This window comes from Mustela nigripes, chromosome 13 (assembly GCF_022355385.1).
Source record: "Mustela nigripes isolate SB6536 chromosome 13, MUSNIG.SB6536, whole genome shotgun sequence".
Classification (NCBI taxonomy): domain Eukaryota; kingdom Metazoa; phylum Chordata; class Mammalia; order Carnivora; family Mustelidae; genus Mustela; species Mustela nigripes.
Genome location: NC_081569.1, coordinates 129,736,043 through 129,759,785, shown reverse-complemented (window position 1 = coordinate 129,759,785; position 23,743 = coordinate 129,736,043). Strand labels below are relative to the sequence as shown.

At 43.6% G+C, this 23,743-nt stretch overlaps 3 protein-coding genes and 1 non-coding gene across 24 annotated transcripts in view; 2 read left to right on the top strand and 2 right to left on the bottom strand.

The window, feature by feature from the left end:
* FLVCR2 (FLVCR choline and putative heme transporter 2) overlaps nt 1-2,369 on the top strand; it is a 53,143-nt gene extending 50,774 nt beyond the window's left edge. For both annotated transcript variants that reach the window (XM_059373705.1, XM_059373706.1), the window contains exon 10: nt 600-2,369. In XM_059373705.1, coding sequence (XP_059229688.1) covers nt 600-677 — 78 coding nt within the window. In that variant the 3' untranslated portion in view covers nt 678-2,369. The remainder of the gene's footprint in view (nt 1-599) is intronic.
* A 984-nt stretch (nt 2,370-3,353) lies between these two features.
* Nucleotides 3,354-13,034, bottom strand: ERG28 (ergosterol biosynthesis 28 homolog). 3 transcript variants are annotated; one of them, XM_059373701.1, is made up of 5 exons: nt 12,401-12,487; nt 9,644-9,807; nt 6,910-7,004; nt 4,202-4,320; nt 3,354-4,074 (listed from the first exon to the last, which is right to left on the bottom strand). In XM_059373701.1, exons 2-5 carry the CDS (start codon nt 9,774-9,776, stop codon nt 3,888-3,890), a joined length of 534 nt encoding a protein of 177 aa, XP_059229684.1. In that variant the 5' UTR covers nt 9,777-9,807; nt 12,401-12,487; the 3' UTR covers nt 3,354-3,887. The 3 variants fall into 3 exon arrangements, with proteins under 3 accessions (XP_059229684.1, XP_059229683.1, XP_059229685.1); XM_059373702.1 differs by having other exon boundaries at nt 3,898-4,074; nt 6,914-7,004; XM_059373700.1 differs by lacking the exon at nt 9,644-9,807 and having other exon boundaries at nt 12,401-13,034.
* Nucleotides 12,961-23,743, top strand: part of TTLL5 (tubulin tyrosine ligase like 5) — a 281,253-nt gene continuing 270,470 nt past the window's right edge. For 9 of the 18 annotated variants that reach the window (XM_059373695.1, XM_059373694.1, XM_059373691.1 and 6 more), the window contains exons 1-3: nt 13,070-13,244; nt 14,357-14,525; nt 20,112-20,218. In XM_059373695.1, the coding sequence (XP_059229678.1) occupies nt 14,452-14,525; nt 20,112-20,218 (181 nt within the window). In that variant the 5' untranslated portion in view covers nt 13,070-13,244; nt 14,357-14,451. The other 9 variants (XR_009399190.1, XR_009399191.1, XR_009399192.1 and 6 more) reach the window with 4 other exon arrangements.
* Nucleotides 21,580-21,769, bottom strand: LOC132000569 (U2 spliceosomal RNA). The gene has a single exon (XR_009399417.1). It is a non-coding gene; the product is annotated as a U2 spliceosomal RNA (small nuclear RNA).

The following is a 23,743-nucleotide window of genomic DNA, read 5'->3' as shown; positions in this document are numbered from 1 at the left end:
TCAAAGCCAGACTGATCCAAAGTCTTCTTCCCTAGGTATAAGATATATATACATAATTTTAGCCACTGAGTTTATATCCTGCCTTTACAAAAATTCTCTCTTGCCTCCATTCCCTGCACACTATAATAATATTCCTCATGCTGGGGGCCGCCTCCAAAGGAAGGTAGTCAGAATTTCTGCAGGGGTTGTAGAGCTGACACTTTGGAGAACTACTCAGTGGTCAGTCCAAGTGAGTTTTAGGCAGTCAGAATGGGGAGGGAGGGTGGGCTCTGCTTCTCTCGCAGGCCCCAGAGGGAGCCTGAACCCTCCCTCGGAGGCACTCGGAGCAGGACCGTTTGTGGTGGCCATGGTGTCACAGAGAGCTGGCCTTTCTGGCTTTTCTTTGATGACACAGTGAGGGTGTGTGTGTGTTTAGAGAGCACACTGGCAGAGGCTGGGTGCTGCTTTTCTACTTCCCTTTGTTTGCTCCTGGGGCTGCTGAGGGGCCTCTGGCTCTTGGTTTTCCCACTGATGACATCCCTGACGGGCCGCTGTTTTAGCCAAGGGTGCAGTCCTTTTCCTCTTCACCCAAAGGGCTGCCTCCTTGTTGTGCCTTGCAGAAGCTCCCGGAGGAGGAGGAGGAGGAGGAGAGCAACACCAGCAAAGCACCCACCACTGTGTCTGAGGAGCAGCTCTGAGAGGAAAAGGTGGTGGCCACTCAGGGAACCAGACAGCACTCCCCACCTCTTCCATCAGCGCCTACCGCCGGCACATAGGCCTTCGCCGCAGCAGCTTTTGGAGGGAACCGGCTGGCATACTGGGGGCTTGGACGGCAGGGCCTCTGCCATCTGGAACCCACTCAAGAGCTTGCATGGTCTAGCTGGGGAAGATGGCACCTTCCACTGGGTGCCCGCTCCATCCCCGCCCCCTTCGCAGGCTGTGGGAGCTGGTGCCGGAGAGACTGCTGAAGAGCCGTGGTGCCTCGTCTTCCCCCTTCCCCTCCAGCCTGCCAGGAGAGGGCCTGCAAAATTATCACGGAAAGAAAGCTTATTCAGGATATTAACTTTTTTTTTTTTTTTAAGAATACCTAAGACCCTTAGGAGCCCAGTTCTAAGGAGAGGCGGCTGCTCCAGAGAGGGGGTAATTTTGGGGTCACCACATTGTGGCTAATGTTCTGTGGGAGAGAAAGCACCAGCAGAAAAACATCAGAACGAACCCATCAGGACTCGGCCTAGCTTCTCCTGCCTTAGGGAGGGTCTGTTTCCAGACCCTCTCCTAAGAGCTGATCAAACCCAACATCAATAAACTTGACAGAAACTTTGCTGCGACCGTGACCGTGCTGTGACCGTGAAGAAGCCTGTCTGGGAGGGTGACCTGCCTCGCAGCCTGAGGCCGCTTGTGAAGGTCCAGCCTTTGGGAACTGTGGTAGCTAGATTTGGGGACAGGATGATTCTTTTCTACAAGATCTCTGCCCAGGGACTTCTTTGTGTGTGTGTGTTGTCGTCACCGCCGATGCCTTGAGAAACTGTCGTCGGCCTTAGTGCTTCCTTTCTCTGAAGGGAGGGGAAATCCCAGCCACCTTCCTGTAATCTTTCCTGAAAACTTTGTTTCATGTCCTGAGAAATCCACAGCTTCGGAGAGAGGAGAGGAAAGGGGCAGAAGGAAAAGGAATTGAGTTGGCTTGAGTTAAGTGCCTTCTGCCTCCGAAGGGGATCGTATTCGCACACCCAAACCCTCTCACTGTCCCCTTCCGGCAATCACCTTTTAACAGATGTTGTGAATGTGTGAAACCCCCTTTTTTTTTTCTTTCTCAAGGGATTCCCTTTAAACCAACCCAGGGTGACCTCCTCGCCTGCCCAGCCTGCTGTCCGGCTCTCCTCATGGGCTGGGGTAGTGTCCCCCGAAAGTAAGACATTTGAATCATTTCTCCTGTGCTGAGCAGCTGTGATCATGTCCATGGTGCTGCTGGGCTGTGGCCACTGCCCAGTCTGGGCATCTGGGGGCAGCCTGGGTTGGCAGGGGGCTGCTGCCTGAGGGGAGCCGTGTGAGTGTGTGTGTGTGTGTGTGTGTGTGTGTGTGTGTGTGTGTGTTTGTGTATACAGGCATTCCAGATGTGTTGTATGTAAGAGAAGTTCACACTTCTGCTGGGGGAGGGTTGGGGGGTAGAAGACAGGTGGAGAGGAAGCACGTCTTGCTTTTTGATAAGGAGAAATGTGTTTACTCTCCAGCTCCTTAAAACTTTTTAACAAAACGTTTACCAGATTGGTCATTCCTTTATTTTAAAAGCGTGATTTGTATTTTCTACTTGTAATTCCAGATGTTTTAAGACAATAAAAGATTCTCCAAGTGGCCTGCCATGTCATTAGACGGGGCAGAGGTGTCTTTGGGTAGCCAAGAGTCCAGCTCATTTGTGGGGCCCGGGCCCATGGGACGGAATGGGAGGGGCCTGGGGCTAGAGAAGCAGTTCCCAGAGCCCACTGCAGAGGTGGATCCTCTGTTCACACAGATGTGACCCTCCCCAAGGCCTACTGTTTCAAGACAAGGCTGGAAGACTGAATGTGTGCCTATGTGGTGCCTTGTATCTCACTGGCCTACACATGACCCTGCCTGCCTTCTGGGCTGTGTACACATGTGGATGGTCCACACACAGGGGTGCTGCTCAGAGCCCACTGTTGTTTTTGGCTCTGCCTCAAAGTGTGGCCGAAGTGTTTGCTATTGTGACTGCACCATCCGGCCCTGGCCAGAGTCCATGCTTTTGGCCTCTGCTGTTGTGTCACCATTTTTCCTTCTGAACTGTCTGACCTACTGCCACTTCTCCCTTCCCAGGTGGGTGTGCTTTACACTGTGGCTTGGACATGCTGCTCTCAGTTTTCTGTATGTTTCTTTCTTAGTGAATGCACAGCGCCTGTGGCATTCTGGCACCATTATCTGTTAGCAGTTCTCAGCTGGAGAGAGACTCGACGAATTCTACTTTAAATCATCTTGAAAGGGAGCCAAGGCTGGCTGTTAAAGAATGATAATATTCATGATGCATTCTATTCTAAATCATCTCTTCAGATCCTTCGGGTCTTGTCTTGGCTTATCTGGAATTATGTTTCTATGACGTATGCTTAGAGCATCCAAATCCAAACCATGCATGCTTTCATTCACTTTCTAAGGTGAGCTCCATGTGCATCTACACTCACATGCTAACTCCGTAAGATCACTGCTTTTCTTACTACCTCTTGACAATAGTTGGTGGGTCCCTGGGTCCTTGAGCTGTCCTACCAATTAGGGTGTATTTGATCAGCAAAAAGCTGTGATTCTCCTACACTACAGCTCAGAGAGGGGCAGGAGTGCTCCTGGCTTAGGGGAGGTCAAAGTACAAGGACTGATCCAAGCAGAGAATTTTTCTATTTATTACAAAATTTGTTACACAAATAGAGCTGACCAGAAGGTCTAAAAACAGCCCAGACTCTTCCAACCCTGATCCACTTGTAGACATAAGTATACGAGCCATGCTTACTCACAGGGGAGCCCTTCTTAGAAGAACTGCCTGTTCCTCGGATGGTTCAGAGTCTTGGGGCCAGCAGCAGAGAGGAGCCCAACCTCGGGGGGCGACCTCCTGAAGCAGCCCTTAGTGACAGCTGCTCTGGGTGATGCAGCAGCTGTAAGTTTCATAGTTCAGAGGAAGGGATGAAAATAAAGGGAAAAAGCAGAGGCTGGAAAAGGGATCCTGGAAGACTGTAGGTAGGGGAAGGGCACACAGTGGGTTTCTGAGGTGCTGGACATCTCTTGAGCTGGGTGAAGGGACAGAGTATTCAATCATTTAAAAGGATTCTTTCAATTGTATGTACACATTATATTTTCTGTATGAAGGTTGTAGCTTAAAAATTTTTAAGTGTAAGAAAAACCCCAAACCTAAAAGGCTAGGAGTGGTAAGAGGGCTCAGGATGGAGCAGAAAGAAGAGGATGGAGGATGAAGGAAGGGGACGCAAGGTGGAAGACGAAGTCTCAGAGGTGGTTAACGCCGGCCTCAGTTTCTCTTCTTCTGTCTGGATACTGGTTCGACTTCTAGGTACCGGAGGCCAACTAGCATACCCAGGATCGAGAAACCTTAAGTAAGAGAAAAGAAAGGTGGCGGACATCAGCACAGCACTTTCTTATCCTCTTGTATGTCTGCTCTCCCACCCCCGACCCTAGGGTACAGTTCCCATAGGAGGTCTGGGGGGCAGGTGCTTACTTGCCACCATCAGGGGGGCCAAGACGCCAATCGTGGGAGCTGCGGTCCCAAAGACAAACAACTCGGACAGGAAGTGTCCCAGGGCGAGGAGGAAGGTCCAGAGTGTGATGTGGTACAGCCTACAAGGGAGCAGACAGAAATGGGAACTGGAGGCCTGCTTGTTCAGTGCAGGGGACAAGCAACGGTCCGATCCCCCCCGCCCCCAAGTCAATCCAGACTTGGGCCCAAGAAAGACCCATCTGCTCCATTACATCAATTTACCCTCTACGAGAGTAAAACTGAAGGTTTCAAGGGCTAGACTGAGAGGAGAATGGTCCTGGCATCCAGAGTGGGTCTCTAAGTCGTAGCAAGGTGGTGAAGCCAGCCAGAGCAAAGCAGAGTCTGGGTTATGGCACTCCTAGCAGTATAGACAGCTGGGGAGCAATCACGCTTACACATTCTACTTACTCAGACTGGCTTGGCTCTGTAGTCCAAGCCCACCTGGTAGGTGTTGGGCCAGGAGCTAGTCAGTGCTCAGAGGATGGATGTCATAGAATGAAGGGCCTGAGTGCGGCAGGAGGAGTGAGGACCTCTCTGGGGCTTTTGGATGCTCTTGCCATGCGGGCTGTTGTTATTTTGGGTCTTAGCCTGGGAACATGATCAGGTGGAGGACACAGTGATAACCTCATGGGAAGAGAATGTGTTCCTCAGTTTTGAAGCGGTGGAGGGGAGATAGGCTATAGGATGACTGACCACTTGGGGATATCTTTTTTTTTTTGACAATGATTTTTAAGATTATGAAGTATTTCAAAGGTACAAAAAAGCATTGATGATAGAATACTGTAATTATCCCATTTGCAACCAAAACCCTGCTCCATCCAATCGGGATGTTTTGGCATTTTTGCTCCAGATACTTTTTTCTAAGAAATGAAATCTCACAGGTATCAGTTAAAGCATTCTATGTATCCTTATCCCACCCAGATCCAATTCTCCTGCCTCCCCCTCCCCAGAAGGAATGGGTACGTTAAATTTGAATTTTATCATTCCTGTGCATGTTTTTATACATTTAGTAAATATGTATATATGGGTGTTGATTTTGAATTTCTGTTTCGGGAGGAAATAGAATCAGAATGTATTATCAGAAGAGCATGAACTAAAGTCCCAGGTTACAAAAGGCTAGAAACAGAAGTCTGCATTTATGGCTATCCTGTGTCAGGACGAGGGAAATGAATGGGATTATTTAATTCTTTCGCCCTCCTAGTCACCCTGCCCTCAGATCTACTAGTCTCATTTTATACATAAACAGACTAAGAGGCGGAGGTCAACAGCTGATCCCCTGAACAACATGGGTCCACTTATATGTGGATTTTTAAAAAAAACACATTGTAGTACAGTACAGTAAATGCATTTTCTGTTCCTTATGATTTTCTGAGTAACATTTCCTTTGCTCTAGCATACTTGATTTTAAGGATACAGTACCTAACACATAAAACACACAAAATATGTCTTAATCAACTTTCTTATCAGTAAAGCTTCTGGTGGGTAGTAGGCTGTTAGTAGCTAAGTTTGGGGGGAGTCAAATCTATACAGCGGATTTTCGCTATAATGAAGTTTTACAGCTCCAAAAGGAGTTATTAACAGAATGGAGATAAGAGCCCATTTTCTTGTTTTCATGCCTGGGCCCCAGGCTGTTTCCACTGCTACTTTCACTGGGAACCATACTGCTTCCCAAATTACACGTCAGTGTAGAATGAGTCAAACCATAGTTTCAAGTTTAAAAAAAAATTAAAAAAACTTGGAGAGATCACAGGGTTAACAGCCCTGCTTCAAATCCCACTTGAGTCCGTCTTCCTTAGTTCAAATTAATTGGGTCTCTAACATGTAGATCTGCAGACTTGGGAATGAAAATCATTACCTCCCAGGGCTGCTGGGAGACTTAATCAAGGTCACGTAGGTGAAAGCTCCAGGCATCATCAGGGGTGCTCAGTAAATATCATTACCTCCTCTTTCCCCAAATGCTGAGAGCTTAGATATGGCAGAAAAATATTTTGGTGAGAAGTTGACATTTTGGTGGCCTTAGCCAGTGATCTGAGCAAACTTCTCCCTTTTGACTATGGTGAGGATGGTTGGCAAGGAAGTTCAAGCCCCCTCCAGTGGTCAGCACTGGTTATAGCGTGATTCAGACGAGAGGCTATGGTTGTCTGCAAAATGTTTCAGCCTGGCCTGAGTACCCTAGAGTGGCAGAATATAGGAATCCTGGGTTCGCTTTCATCCTCACCTATGAAAGGGATACAAGCATGCAGCAGTTTCCTCGTGGGTTCCTTTTTTCGGGGACTGGGGTTTCTGTTCATTCCTATTTCTTAAGGAGGAATGTGAGAATAAGGTAATATGTGGGTGGCTGTTCTAAAAAGAGTGCACTACTCTCCTTCTTTAGTAGAAGAAAGGCTGATTCTTTAGTGAAGAAGTAGAGGGGTGTGATGCAGGCCACTGAATCATGACATGCCCTGTTGCTACCCACTTCTAAGGAATTTTCAAACTTTAAAGACCTGTGAGGCCTATTATGGTTTCTTTTTTTTTAAGGCCTGGAAAGAATAGAACCATTAACTTTTCATTATCCACTTTCTAGGCTAATGTATGAAAATTAACAGGTCTCCAAGGGGAGGCCCACACTGGGTATGCCTAGCACCTGATTTCCAATGACCGGATGCTAAAACTCTTCCTTCCCTTACATACGTCTTGTTGTGGATGTCGATGGCACAGAGGCAGCGAATCACTGATGACAGCAGTGTCCAGATCCCAAAAGTCCGAGCCTGGAGGCCATTCACTGTAGAGCAGAAAAAACCAAGAGTGTCGAGAGGGGACAGTCAGGGTTCCCTCCAAACTCCTCTTACTTCACTGGTGGCTCATGGGAGGCAGGCTGCTGAGCCTGAACTCCCTTCAGCTGGGCAGAGGGGAGGCTCTGGGGCTGCACATGGTAACGAGAAGGAATGGAAGGAATCCCACAGTGAGAACTGTGCAGCTCCTCTTCGGATGTCTACAGTTGAGCGGGGGCATTCCAAGAGTAAGAACCCAACAGAGAGCCCACTTAGGCCGTATCTCCTGACTGTAGCAGTTTCCACCTCTGTCCTGAAAACCACTCTGGTGCAGGGGACGTCCAGCCCGACTGGATCAGGACAGGTCTGGGGGAATATTGCACACAGTGGGGCATCAGGACAAGATGCCTAGGAGGTCAGTAAACCTTCAAGGCTGATGCAGTAGGGAGTTCAGAAATCCTGCAACATATCTAGATGCTCAATCTGGCCTTGTAGAGACCGAAGTCTTCTCCTGAAGCCAGATCTATATTATTTGAACAAAGCCCACACTGGGCAGGTTTCCTGTGCACTTGGTTCTGGAACAAAGTGCTGCTTCCTTTGTGTTTGCTGAGGCCACCCTACTCTGGGTGGCTTTGTTCTGGTATTGCTGTAGGAAATATCTTGTCCTGAAAGCAGGGATCACAGTCTACCACAGCAGTGGTTCTTAACTCTGGGCATTTATGAGAGTCAACTAAAGAAGTTTTATGAAATTACCAAGACCTGGGTAGCAGAACAATTAAATCATACTCTTTGGAGGTAGGCCCTGGGAGTAAGTATTTTCTAAAAAGACTTTCTTCCTGGGTGACTGTAGAGTTCTTTATCTAATATATTCTGTGTCAGGGGATGCTGTGAAAGCAAAGATACTTCCTTTGCTGGTCTATTGAGCAAGAGAAATTTCAAGGGACAAGACTGATAACCGAAGGTCTATTTCTTTTTCTTTTTTTTTTTTTAACAGATTTTATTTATTTATTTTTGAGAGAGCGAGTGCATGTACAAGTGGGGGGAGGGGCAGAGGGAGAAGCAGGCTCTGAGCCTGATGTGGGACTCCATCTCAGGTCCCTGGGATCGTGACCTGGGCTGAAGGCAGATGCTTAACTGGCTGAGCCACTCAGGCACCCTGAAAGGTTTATTAATGTTTACTTGGGCTTTCAGGATTTTCCATCCTTTGGAAAACCACACAGTGATACCAATTCCTACAACACTGAAGACCTTCAGACGGTAGTAAGGTGAGAAAAAAAATTCCACATGCCAACCAAATATCTAGTGGTTGGCCCTGGAAGGCTACATTCTTGATAAACCAATTTGATAGCTCTACTGATGAAAACGCTGAGGAAAGAGTTCTAACTAGACCCAGAGCCCGAATCTGGGTCTAGTTAGTGAGATACAAAAATAGAGTATTTCACCAACCCTAGGCAGGTAAGGCATCAGGCAAAATTCTGTGGGATGCTCCGGAACGCTGTTCCCATCAGCAGAGTACCCTGAGTGCCTCCTGATTATGGCGGGGGGGGGGGCGCAGTCTCTACTTCTGGGATGGAGACAGACAATTCCTCCCAGCCCTCCATGCTCCCCACCTCCCAACAGTTCTTCAACTTGACTATACACCCTTGAGTGAATCGCATAACCCCTGGGTTTTTCTGTCAACTTTAAACTTAAAGGACTAGACCGGATAATCCCTAAAATCCTGTGGATCTACAAAGAGTTTCTGGACATCAGAAGGCAGCATTTGAGGGGGACACGGTGGAAATGTCCTACCTACTTTCCCAGGTACTTTACTCGGATTGAGCTTTGTTCAAAGGGATCCTTAGCCTACTTTGATCTATTCTGTATGGAGATGTTGCAGAAACATGAGCTAGGTCACAGCCCGAATCTGGGTTAGCTATAAATGCGACACAGAGTTGTCAGCTGCGTGAAATGGTGCTGCAGCTCAAACACCATTATCCCACACATCAGCACAAGGAAGCACAAGCTGAAATGTGAAAATACGCTCAGCAGGGAGGCTCCAGGAACTGGGAAAGGCCACCAGAGGCCTTCTGAGTTCCACTCTGGGAGACCAGCTCAGTGGAATTTCGGATAGCTTCTTGGGGGCTCTTCACAGTTTAAGAAGTCCTTAGGTCAGTAACTCCCCATCTGGAACACAGAATAAACTATATGTGGCACAACCTAGCTTCTGAAGAGGAATGAAATAATATGAACAGGTTTTTTATAGCTTTCCAGTGGGGCACCCCAGTGTCACCAAATAACTCTCTTCTCACTGCCCTTGTAATACTTTTTGTATTGCCTGTAATATGCAAAGGACAGTATAAAATGGATGAAAAGATACTCAGACAAGCTTGGGAGGAAAAAGGGCCAAGTGCTATCCACAAAGGCCATTATTCTAATGGCCACCAAAGGTTAGATTAGCCAGCATCAGAATCACCTGGGAAGTTATGAAAAATTAGGGCCCCACACGGGGTGAAAGTTTCAGGAGCTAAGTCTAGAGAAGAAAACGGACACCTGTGCTGTGTGTGTGTTTGTTTTTGAACGTCCTATAGCTTGCTCTTAGGCACAGCCCAGTCTGGGAACCACAGTTTGGGACCACTCCCACGAAGGATACAGTTCTCCGATTTCTTACCGAGATCCGGCTTGCCTGTGTAGAGCTTTTCATAGAGAAAGGTGTGGTCTCGGAAACTCTGCAGGGTGTTCCCTATGGCTATGATGGACACCATAACCAGCCAGCTTCGTAACACGTTCAAGAAACGGCTCATGACTTCCCTCCAACCCAAGAGGGCTTTTTGCCTTGGGAACAAAGGCAAAAAACAGGAGACAGCAGTTAGCTTACTCAACCATAAGCTCTCTGGCTTGAGTAGTTAACTTGTGCCCCACTTCCAGAGGCTACACGAAGCTTATCTTGGGAATCACTTCATTAGTTCCTTTCCCAGGCCCTGAACTTACCCACAGTCTGTTATTTTAACGTACCATTCTGATTTCACAGGGTTCGCAAGCTGCCTGGACATTTACCCTAAACCCAAGGATGCTAACCTTTACCTAGAGCGACAGAGGCTAAGTGCAGGGCTTAGAAATGGTAAGCCAACCAAAAATAATAGAGAAAAAAGGGAACAGACAAAGAGGAGGTGTACAGATATGACTATCAGATAATAAAATGGCCTTCTGTTGAAGAGTTATAGAAACCGGTCTTATTTATTTACTCTCACTGCTAGTCGTGAATCAACAGGATACTTTGCAGTAAGTGGCACAGTATTTACTTTTGTCTAAACAACTTCTCCACAGTGTTAGCCTAAATCAGAACCCTTTTCTCTTGGCTGGAATCAATCTTTTAATATCTTTCCTTCTAGCCCAGTTTTTTGTTTTGTTTTGTTTTATGACATTCCCTTGTAATCCAAGTGGCTCACTTAGATCTACCAACAGATACATGCCTGCCTATTGATGACAGACCCTTTGAAGCTTACAAAAGCCACACACATTTGAGTGGTATCTATGGAGTGAGGGCAATATGTACACTCTTGGGTTTTCTCTACTCTGGTTCTCAGGTAATTTGTGCTCTATAAACTAGAACAATATAAAAGTTAAAAGTAAATGAATTGCTGTGACTTGAGAACTAGCATGAAAATTATGTGGAGGAGAACCAACAATGTTGGTGTTGCGTTGCCCGAGAAATTAGGATAGCTAACAGGTAGTGGGCGCTTGTATGTGTCACGCACTGTGCAAGCACCTAACATAAAGTATCTCATTTAATCCCTAAACAAGGTGGATAGGCACTATCACTATTTCCATTTGACAGATGAGGGCTGGCACAGAGAAATCAAGTGATTTGCTTGAGGTTACACAGCTAACAACATGGCAGAGCTAAGCTAAGAACCCTGCTCTGCAATACTGCCTCACTGAGAATATTTTGATGAAGTTTCTATTTTTAAGGAAGGCAAGCACACTATACCCACTTCTGTCTTGAAGTTGTATACAAAATACATTTACATTATGTACTTTTTGTTTAATAAAAAAAAAAAGCTTAGATGAACCCTTGAAGAGCAATGATTTCAATCAACTTGATTTATTTTTCTAAAGATCTTACTTATTCATTTGAGAGGGAGAGGGAGGGGGAGAAACAGGTTCCCCACCGAGCAGAAAGCCCGATGTGGGGCTCAATCCCAGGACTCTGAGATCATGACCTGAGCCAAAGGCAAGGCACTTAACCAACTGAGCCATCCAGGGGCCCCTCAATCAACTTGATTTAAATAAAACTCATGTAGATAAAGAACCCAATAATACAACTACTTCTTCTCATCTTCATTGTAGTGTTGTAATCTGTGTTTTTTGGGTTTTGGGTTTTTTTTTTTTTTTTTTTCTTTTTTTGGTTGTCTTTTGTTTTTCCCAAAGTTTATCTGTTGTCAGGTTGACTTCTTGGGCCTGAAGTGGTGATAAACCATCAGGCTTCCTTTGACACTCTGACAGAAGTTTCAGTATGGTCTTAGGCTACCCAGCTGAAATATATGTGAAAGTCAGCCATGACCTAAGACAAGGTGAAACACTAAAAAGAAAGAACAACCAAAAAAAGGGCTCTAGAGGAGGAAGCGAAATCCCTCAGGGAATGGTAGATTGCAACAATGGATGTTATTGAAGTCCAGAGAGAATAGAGTTTTACCGGCGATCAGCAGCGGTCAGGGCATGGGCCAAGACCCCCTGATCCTCCTTATTCTTCCCCATTTCTCAACAGGTGACTCAGGCTTTCTCCTCCCAGGGGCAGAAAAGCCATGTGGATGGCTCCCCTCTTTGAGAGAACTTACACCCATTTCACAAAAGCTCTTAGAAATCCCAACAGATAGCTGATGAGGGCAAAGCCTGAGCACTCTTCCGAACTGCTCTACCAAATCCCTCAACCCCATTTCCCTAAAGCTTCAGGGCCTCCTAAAGTATCTAACATCTGTTCTCAAATTTTGTCCTGGCCTGGCCCTGCAAAGGTGTGGTGTTAAAACTAGTCAGGGGGAGGTTCCCACCGTTCCACAATCATTGTGTAGCTGTACGACTCTGGGTGAGAAATTTGCAAAAAGGAGCTTTAAAAATACCTATCTCAAGGGTTACTGTGGGAATTACATGAGAAAGTGAAAAGGTTCCTTGCTTGTCCTGTGCTAGGCTCCGAGTGGCTGGTCATTCGTTCATTCATTCTTTGGTTCCCCGAACCTACCAAGCCTTCTTCATCTTCATAGTCCCAGCTGCCCCTTGTCAAGGTCTCTCGAAACCCCTTGTTCCCCCCCAAAAAGGTTGCTATCAGCGATCTTCCATCCATCTCACCTCCATTTTTCCAGACTCTCCCTATGCTCTCAATCAGATGCCGCCAAAACGCCTCCCTCCCTCTTCTCCCCAACACTCTCGGTACCTGGTGACCGGACCCCCAGCACAGCAGCAGCAGCACCAGCCGGAGCAGCGGCAGCAGCAGCAATAAGGGCAGCAGCAGCAGCAAAGCCTCGAAGCACATCTAGCGAGGAGTCCACCTGAGCCATTTGTCCTCGCCCCCGCCCACAGGCCGGCTCCGGGATTGGGTTGTTTCCGTCAGCCCTCGCTCTGATTGGCTGCTCCGGTTTTGCTCGAGCAGGAGATGGGGCGTGCACCCCTTTACTGCCAATCAGTGGTTGCCGCTGCCCAAGCTTCGCCCCGGTACGGCCGCTCACGCAGCGAACCCTCCTGTTGAGCGTGGCGGAAGGACTCCGGGGCTGGAGTCTACCCTTTAGGAGTGGAGAGAAAGAGAGCGGAAAAAGAACTCTATAGACTTCTCCTGAGAGCAAAGCTCTGCGCCCGCATAGCGCGGCGGTGACGACATTCCTTCGCGCCCGAAGCCGAGCGTTGTCAGCGCGGGGAGGCGGGCGCCTGCGCAGTGGCTCCGAGCGGGCGGTTGCTTGTTGGTTGTTGTAGTAACGGAGGAAGCAGCGGTCGGCGGCGGCCGTGAGCCCGGCTGGGGAAGGAGGAGGGTGGTAGGCGCAGAGCGCGGTCCCCGCCGGCCCTCCCGGAGCCATGGGAAGATGAGACAGGTAAACGCCTGCGCCGGCGCGCTCCCCTACGGGAGGGAGGTGAGCTCCCGAGCCTGGGCGGGCGCCGGCGGCTACACTTCCCTCTCGGAGTCCGGGGCTAGCTGTTGGCTTCCGGGCGCGCTGGGCTGAATCGCAGCGGCACAGTCATCCCTGTCCTTCCCTTGGGGAGCATCTGAGGATCTACCCGGGATTGGGGTGAGCCGGGGGTGGGGCCGAGGGGCTGATCCCTTTAGGGCGAAGACGATTCTTGGGCGGGTGTCCTTAATCTTCTTCCCTCCGTTGTCTCTGCTCTGCTGGCGGCCTGGGGCAGGTTTGTCATCTCTTCCTCGCTTGGAGGTTTTGCTTGTTTTGTTTTAATTTAAAGGACTTTCCAACATTTTGGGAAAGATCTAGAAATCCCGTCGGGAGTCCTCGGAAGAACGCATTTGAAGTTACTAGATACTGCCCATTCCGCTGAAGATCTGTAGGGATCGTCATCGGGATCGGCGGCTTTTTGGTCCCGATTACGATCTTACCGTATTTTGAGTGTATAGCAAAATAAGATTTGCAGAGATGGACATCAGATCGTTATCTCTGAGTAACAGGATTATGGTCATTTAAACTTGTTCATTTTCTTTATCTGTAAATTCGATTTCATCCTTAAACACACAACACACTTGTACTTTTTACATATGCAAAAATATTTTAAGTTAGAAGTACCCTAATGTCTATTTGAGATTCAAATCATAGTTTGTGATTTTTAGTAAGGGAGAATAATTTTTGAGAGTGGAAGGACAGTGTTTTTGTTTGTTTTTTGTTTTTGTTTTTTTTCCCAGCTACTTATCACCTTGATTGAGGAGAATATATTAATCTTTTAGTTTAGTGGTTGAATTTGTTTTAGTGAAATATGAAGGCATTTCAGCTGTGTGCTTGTTCTAGTGTCTAAAGAAATATTTTCAAGGGTAGTAAATCTTGAGTTTTTATTTTTAACCCAAGTCAAGCTTTTCTAGCAAGGAGTCTATGTTTTAGTCAGTAAGCCACCTATCTCAGACTTTCTTAGAAGCTAATTCTTGTTAGGTTTAGTATATAAAAGAAAAATGAGAAGCTCAAACTTAATAACAGCTCTTTAAATACATAGAGGACAGACAGTATGTTTGAAATAATCTTGAGTTTTGTGGCATAAGTGAGGCACTGTGATAGAAGGTAAGCTTCTTACCTAAATGGGCACCATTTAGGTAAACATTCATATTTATTACTTGGAAGATCAATAGCAATAATCAATAAATAGAAAATGCCATTGTGTTTCAAATCATTTGGCTTTCTTGCAGGAATCAGTGCCACCGAAATTGTTTGATCCGGTGAATCTGCAAGAAAAGGTCTCTGAGGCCCCCATCTGCTGACTGCATGACAAACCCTAAAGGAAATGCCAGTCGTGATGGCCCGGGACCTGGAGGAAACAGCATCATCCTCAGAGGATGAGGAGGTGGTAAGCCAAGAGTAAGTAAGAGCAAGCCTGCGTCTAAAGCCTTTGCCTTTGGGTAGAAAATAATTCTCTTTTAGTTATACCTTCTTTCACGCGGTCTCCTTCCTTTGGTGTAGTCAGACTCTGGTTTTAGTTTCTATCCTCAGTCTAATCCAGGATTTTATGAGTTGGTCACCCTTAGCTATCTGAAATGAAAGAAGGCTCTATTTCTGGGCTCATGAATGAACATTGGCCCCAGGTACTACTCTTTGTGAACTCTCGATAAGAGCTCCTAACGGGGGAGGTTTTAAATTTGTAGATATGGAAGCAAAGGAGGTCTCCAGACCCTGTGAGGTAGGTTACGTTATTTTCTCAAAAACCTGTACAATGATAGAATGATAGTCTATAGAGAGGTCAAGTAACTTACCAGAGTAACTGTGGGACAGTACATTAGAATTCTGTAACCTCTGCTGTGCCATTGAACCACATTGCTTTCCCGAGTTATTAGGAAAGAGTCAGGTTTCTTGATTGCTGGATTCTTGTAACAATAAAAATGAATGATGGGAGTAAGTGTAGCTTATCATTTAGCATAGATGATGGTGAGGGCCTTAACTGATGTGTCTCATTTAATCTGAAGATGTAATTATTGCCACTTCAGTAAGCTCAGCCTTAAAGATCAAAGAACTTTTTCAAGGATGCAGAGTGTGTGATGAATTGAGAATCAGACCCAGTTTTCGTGGATTTTGAGGCACTTTACTCTTTTGCCTCCGTTAGCATTATTCCTTGACACAGAGGAAAAAGAGAGTCTGACTTAAATTTAAGATTAGTTTTTCAGTTTCTCTGTGAGTCCTCTTGGATATGTGTGTTTTATGTAACTTGAAAAGTCGGGGTAATATCTCTCAGGCTGTTTTATAGGGGTATGGTTAGGATCAAATAGAATGATATGTATGAAATGACTTTTTAAATGAAGATGTGCCATACAGTTGTTAAGGGATTATTCCTACTGGCTTTAATTTTGAATTTAAAGTGCATTTCTTTTTATAAAGTAGAAGATAACATTTAATGTAACTAGAAGAATTGGGGAGGGTATATGCTATGGTGAGTGCTGTGAAGTGTGTAAACCTGGCGATTCACAGACCTGTACCTCTGGGGATAAAAATATATTATATGTTTATAAAAAATAAAAAATCAAATAAAAAAAATAATGTAACTAGCAGAAATTATTGAAGCATTCATAAAGCTTTAGGAAAGGTTTCTCATCACTGTAAGGTCATAGAAAATAAAAGAGATTTAGCATTATATTTGGGTCATTCTTATTCAGGATAATTAAATAGATGATTCCCTCTGGTCACTTTATCTTGTGACTTTTTGCTTTCTGTGTGCTGCGTCTTACCTATTTCACAAAATTTTTAACTTCTACAAGCATCAGTCTAATTTCAAGATGATTCTTTTACTTCATGGTGTTTTGGTAAGTTAAAAATAGTCAAATATTGACAATTCCGGACGACAATTTCAGATTTTCAACCTAATATTGCAGTGGGTACTCGGTAAATAGTTGCCAACTGAGTGACCCACCGACCCAATGAATAAATGGAGACTTTCTGCTTTAGATCATCCTAGAGCAGGGGTTCTTAAGGTTTTTGGTGTCATGTGTTCCTTATCAGAATAGTATTTTTAGATGCTTAAAGTAAAATACACATCACTGCGAGTAGTACCAATTACCTTGAAATACAGTTATTAAAATTAAAAACAAACTTCAAACTTGTGATATTGTAATATATGCTCTTTGCTTTAAACAAGATTACCCATTTAAAACCTGGGAAAGTTAGATTTTATTTTGTAAAGATAGCAGCCTGAAGATTGTTTTACTCAGTTTGCATAAGCTCATCATCCTGTGGGTAGTTGGGGTAGTCTTTTTTTTTTTTCCCCCCCGATTTATCTATCCATTTTAGAATTGGGGGGAGAGAGTCTCAAGCAGTTTCTGTGTTGAGTGCAGAGTCTGACTCAGGGCTTGAGCTCACCATCCTGAGACCGTGACTTAAACTGAAACCAGGAGTGGGATGCTCAACCACCTGTGCCACCCAGGTGCCCCGACCCTGTGGGGGTAGTCTTTGATTAGCAGTTGTAAGTGGGGAATATTGGGAAGCATCAAAGGTGTCTGGATCACCACTGTGATGTGTCACCATTTCGCAGCTGAATGATTGCTTGGGAGGAGAGCTGCCAAATTGTTGTCCAGCTTCATCATGCCAGGTGAGGAAGATCGTGACCACAGGTGATCCGGTGGCAAGTGTAGTAACTACCATAACTTAGAGGTAGTGGTAAATGTAAATGATATTGTGAGACATCTGCAACAGCTGTAATATGGTATAAAAAATGTATAATTTCAGACAGACTCAAAGACACAAATAATGCTTTGTTGCCTATATTCATAATTGAGAAATGGCTGAATTTCTAGTACAAGTAAGTGAACCTACAGGTGTAATTCCCTACCCCAATCCAAATTCATGGATTTTTTTTTTGCTCTTTCTTTCAGACTCCTGGTGACTTTTGACAGTTAACATTCCATTGGCTCATGTCTTGTCTATCAGACACTTACTATATACATTAGGAATCTTAAGTTAATCTGATTTACACTTGGGGTAATATGCTTACATTTTTAAAGTTTCAGAACTTTTAAGTCCTTAAATCATCCAAGGGTGCTGATGTGATCCAAAGATGTCTATCCGTGGGCATCTGCTAGATCTCCTCAGATCCCAAGGCTGTGTTAAAGTGTTAATGGACTTTAGGGCTGGGATCTGTCCAGGAAATCCTTGTTTTGCACAACATTATTTCAAATACTAAATCTAAAGGGGCCCTTTTTCTATATTTAGCTAGTGGATCCCAAATACAAATTTATATATAGATGTGGAAGGATGTAATATAAGGTTTCTTCAGGTACTAAAAAAATAATTTCAATTCCTATTATAAAAGCCAGCTTTAATAGCAGTTCATAAACATATACATGGGGGATAATATCTTCAACAAATATACAAAGTATGTTTGTATACAAAGTATACAGTGAGCACTACAGGAGTTCAGAGACAGAAGGCATCATCACTGTGGGCTGGAGGAGCTGGGGAAGGCCCCACATGGGTAGTGAGATGTCTTGGGCATAAATGTGGGATCAAATGGACGGAAGCAGGGAAGCATTTCCAGTGAGGGCATTGGTATGAATTAGGCCTCGAAGCTTCAAGTAATGTAGGCTAGGTCCCAGGAGTGAATAATATATATGCCTCATGAAATTCCTTCTTAAGAACCAAAACGTTAAGCATTCAATAAAGTGAACCTTACAACTGTTCTACTTTGGTAATTAAGCATCCAAGTTTTGTGTTCATTCATGCGTATACGAGCATATTTTCTTAATATATACCAGTTTCTGGTGTGAATGAAAATTGGAAGTCCCAATTTTCAGTTTCCTCACCATTTTGAATCTTTTGCCTTTAGCACCACCTGGTGGGAGCATGCTTTTAAGGATAACAGCATCTGCCCAGAGTGTTTTGGTTGACTGTACTGAATTCATAATGTGTCTACCACATCTTTTATCTTTTCATAGGTTGCAAGTGGAAGGATTTCTCTGACAGGGATTTGGCTTTCCGCAAATAGCATAGCTGGGGCCTTGGCTCCTCTCAGCCGTATATCTGTTTATTGTGTTCCTGACACTTGTCAGGCGTTTTAACTTGAAGCAGTAATCCATTATTTGTAAATGGGAGGGCACAGTGGTGCCAGTTTGTAGCTAATGCTAGAGTGACAGGAACTTTGGATAATTTCCAGAGTTTCTGTCCAAGACTTTTCAGTTTAGGCTGCCTATTTTTTCTCTATCCTCTGACTTAGAAATAGAGCGGAAAAATTATAGTTGGAAGAGATCCTAGGAATCATCTGGCCCCCTGCCCACATTTTACAGGTGTTTAAGATTAAAAAGCAAGCAAACCATGAAAAAAAAAATCCTTCTTGCTAAAAAAGTGCCCGTGATAAATACCTTTTTTCACAAATGGGTGCTATTACCCAAGTCAAGAAGCAGGAACAGAGAAAACAGGAAGTGAACTAGGTATGGTGTTCTTTGCTTTTCCTCACTAAAACACTTTGGCAGCTCATTCCAAGTCTCAAGGCTGCCTCACTTCTCAGACTGGTAGCCTGGCAGCCTGTGCATTCAAAACGGGGATCTTTTTAAACTTGGGTTGGGAAGGTCTGACTTGACCCTGAGATTTGTAGTATGACCTTTTTTAAAGGATGTGGTCATATGAGTGTTTGAGAGCAGCCCAAATTTTGGCTAAATGGATCTTATTCTGCTTAAGGAACTGATTAGTTTAGGTTCCCAAAAGGGTAGGTTTTGAGGTGTTGTGTATATAAAACATCACTGAAATGTGATCAGGGAGATGGGAGGGTGTTAGAGCGTGGTCAGGCACTTGGGTTCAGATATCTGTTCCCTTACTTATCCAGCTCTCTGATCTTGAGCAAATCACATCCTCCCCGAGACACCTTTTTTTTTCAGTTCATAGTGCGGACAAGCGGATTAAGTGAGACAACATGTGAAAGCTCTTACTTTAATTCCTGGCACACAGTAGGGGCTCAGGTCATTTCTTTCCCTTCTGGCTCCCTAGCACTAAGGAGGTTGAAGATTTTCCCAGTCTGTGAGTAAATACCTATCTGTCTAAGATTGATTAAACAGATTTCCTGAGGCTACAGTAGGAGCATAAAGTCGGAGGTCCTTTTCTGGAGAGTATTTTCTGGAAAAATATTGTTCCATTTAGTATAGGCTTGCTTTAAAATACTGTGGTTTTAATTGGAGCGCTTGTATTAATTTTGGGTTTCTAGCTCAGAATCATAGGATGGGTTATCAAATTGTCTTAAAAAGGGACTATAGGGCATAAAAAGGTATATAAATTATTTGTGGATGCTATATATTAGAATTCTTTATATATGCTAGGGATTAAAATAAAAATTATCCTAAGTAATAAAAGGAATTTAAAAATTTCATTTTAAAGATTTTTTTTCCCATGGTCCCCCATAAAGGGAATTTATTAACTTGTATTTAGGAAAGACTTGATTCTGTAATGCCACATTTGCCTCTCAGGATCTCATTTTTCTCATTCTTCCAGTGGGATTCTCACTGACTTCCTCCTTTACCTGTAGCTCCAGGCTTTCCTCTCAGGGTCATAAAATGACAATTGCATTTAATTCCTTCTCTTATACCATCCAGGGGAAGAGGCCATCTCTTCTGTAGCTGCTATAGAAGAGAAAGAAAAGATCTCTTTCTCAGAGGGTCTCACTGTGTACCTTCTGGGACTCACTGGCTGCATTTGGTTTATGTGCTCATTCTGGATCCACTAACTAGAACTGAGGGGTAGAAGGCCCTGATCGGCTGAGGCCAATTGAAGGCCATCCCCAGAGCAAGGATGGAGTTAATCATAACTAGACCCCATGGCTAAGAATGGGAGCTAAATGGTTTCCCATAGGACATTTGGGATTCTTGTTCCAAGAGGAGGGAAAGTTGTTAAGCAGCAAACCACGGTGATCTGCTTCAGTCATTAATTCAGATTTTGAGCTGTCACTTAATAAATAAAAGCCTTTCGTTACGGCTGTAGGGATCATCCGTGTATCATGTGGACCGGAGGCTGCAGGAGAATTCCAGTTTTGGTGTTCCACGCTGAGGCTATTCTGACAAAGGACAACAATATTCGAGTAATTGGAGGTAGGTATGGCCTCCCCAACGGCGGGCAGGGCTGGGTATGGCCTGGTAACTTCATCTTACAGAAGTTGGTATCATAGGTAAATAGGAAAAGGGCCTAGGTCATGAGAAAAAAACCAAATCTCATGATTTTTTTAAATATACTTCGGGGTTATTTGGAATTTCTTAAATTTTCTGCATCTGAAATTGCTTTCCTTTGAACTTTTTCTTCAGAATTATGTGCATGTGTTACTGTTATTTTTTGTCGTAACAGACACAAAACAAAATGTGCCCTTTAAAACATTTTAGAATGTACACTTCACTGGCATTTAGTACAGTCTCCATGCTGTACAACCCACACCACTGTCTAGTCCAGAACATTTTCATCATCCTAAGTCAACCCCATTTCCATTAAGCAGTCACTCCCTATGGTTCCTTACCCCAGCTCGTGGTATACTGCTCATCTCCTTTCTGTCTCTTTTGATTTGCCTATTCTGAATATTTCTTACAAATGTACTCCTACAATATGTAGTCTTTTGTGTCTGGCTTTTTTAACTTAACAGAATGTTTTCAAGGTTCATCTGTGTTGTAGCATATATTAGTACCTCGTTACTCTCATGGAGGGCCATGTTTTGTTCATCCATTCTTCAGTTGATCGATCGGTTGGTGGTTGTTTCCACCTTTTGGCTATTGTGAATAGTGCTGCTCTGAAGATGCACGTATGTGTTTTTGTTTGAGCACCTGTTTTCAATTCTTTTGGGTCTATGCCTAGGAATGGAATTGCTAGGTCTTATGGTAATTCATGTTTAACTTATTAAAGGGCTGCCAAAGGATATTCTGTAGTGATTACACAATCCTACATTCCCACCAGTGTTGTAGGAGAGTTCCATTTTCTCCACATCCTCACTGACATTTCTTATTTTTTGTTTTTTAGATTATAGCTTGACTAGTGGGTGTGAAATGGTATCTTACTGTGGTTTTGATGTTCATTTCCCTGATGACTAATGACACTGAGCATCTTTTCATGTACTTCTTGGTCATTTGCATATCTTATTTAGAGAAATACTGTTCAAAGCCTTTGCCTTTTTTTTTTTTTAAATTGGCGCCATACCCAGCATGGATCCCAATGTGGGTTTGAACTCATGATCCTGAGATCAAAACCTGAGTGAACAGAGATCAAGAGTCGGATGCTAACCAGCTGAGCCACCCAGGCGCCCCCCGCCTTTGCCTCTTTTTGAATTGGGTTGCTTCACTTCTGTTGTTGAGTTAGAAGAGTTCTTTATATATTCTAGATACTAGACCCTTATCAGATATTTCGATTTCCAAATTCTTTTTCCTATTCTCTGGTTTGCCTTTTTATCTCCCCCCCCCCCCCCCCAGTTTGGTGGGGATGCACCATTCCTGAAGTACTGCAATACCAGGTTGTTGCGTGGAGTGGACAGAGCAAGCTCCTATTCCATCTTTCTGCTCCAAAAATCCATTTAATATATTGTCCTTGGATAGAGGATGTATCAGATATTAAACTGATAAGAACAGATACTACATATGATCTTAGCCAAAAGGCCAAGAAGCGATATGTCTTTTTATATCTTGATAGTGTTCTCACATGAGCAAAAATTTTTCATTTTGATGACGTGCAGTTTATCTGTTTTTTCTTTTGTTGCTTATGCTTTTGGTGTCACATCTAAGGGAACCATCGCCTAATCCAAGCTCATAATCCCTATGCTTTCTGCTAAGAGTTTTATAGTTTAAGTGCTTACGTTTAGAGCTAAATGGTCTTTGATCCATTTTGAGTTAATTTTCCTATATAGTATGAAACAAGTGTCCACCTTCATCTTTTGCATGTGACTATCCAGTTGTCCCACTGTGATTAGTTGCAGAGACTGTTCTTTCCCTATTGAATAGTCTCGGCACTGTCATTGGAAATCAGCTGACTATGGATGTATGGGTTTGTTTCTAGACTCTTAATATTTCACTTAAATCTTAACTTTATACCAGTGCCACATTGTTTTGATTACTCTGTCTTTGTACTAAATTTTAAAAAAATTGGGCTATGTGAGTGCTTTAACTTTATTCTCCTTTTTCAAGATTTTTTTAGGCTATTCAGGATCCCTTGAAATTCCGTATTAATTTTAAGATCAGCTTTTCCATTTGTGCAAAAAGGCTGTTGGGATTGTGAGGGGGAGCATATTGCCATCTTTGTATGAAGTCTTCTAGTCTGTAAACATGGGATGGATATCTTGTCATTTATTTAGGTCATCTTTAATTTCTTTAGCAATGTTTTGTAGTTTTCATTGTACAAGTTTTAGAGTTCCTTGGCTAACTTTATTCCTAAATATTTTATTCTCTTTGATGCTATCATAAATGGAATTGTTTTTTCAGTTCCATTTTTGGATTATTCATTGCCAGTGTGCATAAGTACAACCGATTTTTATAAGTTGATCTTGGATTCTGAAACCTTGCTGAACTCATTTATTAGCTCTAATTGTGTGTGTGTGTGTTTGTATTCTTTAGCATTGTCTGTATGTAAGATCATGTCATCTGCACATAGAGATTTTACTTCTTCCTTTCCAACCTGGATGCCTTTTGTTTCTTTTTCTTGCCTAATGGCTCTTCCTAGAATTTCAAGTACAATGTCAAATAGACGTTGTAAAAGTGGGTATCTTTCTCTTTCTTGTTTCTGATCTGAGGGGGAAAGCTTTCAGTCTTTCACCGTTCAGTATATTAGCTGTAGATTTTCATGAATGCCCTTTATCATGTTCAAGAATTTTCCTTCTATTCCTTTATTTGGTGTTTTTTTTTTTTTTTTTTTAAATCATGCAGGGGTATTGGATTTTGTTAAATGCTTTCTCTGCATTAATTGAGATTTTTTTCCTTCATTCTCTTAATGTGGCGTATTACATTGATTGACTTTTGTATGTTGAACCATATGTACATTCCTGAGATAAATCCCACTTGGTCATGGTATAATCCTTTAAATATGCTGCTTGGTTTGGTTTGCTGTTATTTTGTTGAGGATATTTGCATCTGTACTCATAAGGGATTTTGATTTGTAGTTTTCTTGTGATAGCTATCTGGATTTGGTATCAGAGTAATGCTGGCCTTCTTTTTTGGAAGAACTTGAGAATGATTGGTGTTGATTCTTTAACTGTTTGATAGAATTCACCAGTGATTATATATAGTCTGGGCTTTTCTTTATTGGGAGGTTTTTGATTACTGATTCAAGCTCTACTTGCTATATGTCTATTCATATTTTATATTTTGTATTGATGCAGTTTTGGTAGTTTGTGTGTTTTTAGTTTTTGTGTTTATCTAATTTGTTGGCATACAATTATTCTTAGTATCTTATTATTTTTTATAGTATTCTTTTTTTTTAAAGATTTTATTTCTTTATTTGACAGAAATCACAAGTAGGCAGAGAGGCAGGCAGAGAGAGAGGAGGAAGCAGGCTCTCTGCTGAGCAGAGATCCCGATGCGGGGCTTGATCCTAGGACCCTGAGATCATGAAGGCAGAGGCTTTAACCCATTGAGCCACCCAGGCACCCCTTC

Excerpts from the sequence above, each read along its gene's own strand:
- ERG28 (XM_059373700.1), bottom strand. The coding sequence starts at position 13,034 with ATGGCTCCGGGAGGGCCGGCGGGGACCGCGCTCTGCGCCTACCACCCT. Across the intron at positions 7,005-12,400 it reads GCTGGGGGTCCGGTCACCAG|TGAATGGCCTCCAGGCTCGG; the intron begins GTACCGAGAGTG and ends TCTGCTCTACAG. Across the intron at positions 4,321-6,909 it reads ACATCCACAACAAGACGTAT|GCTGTACCACATCACACTCT; the intron begins GTAAGGGAAGGA and ends GCTCCCTTGTAG.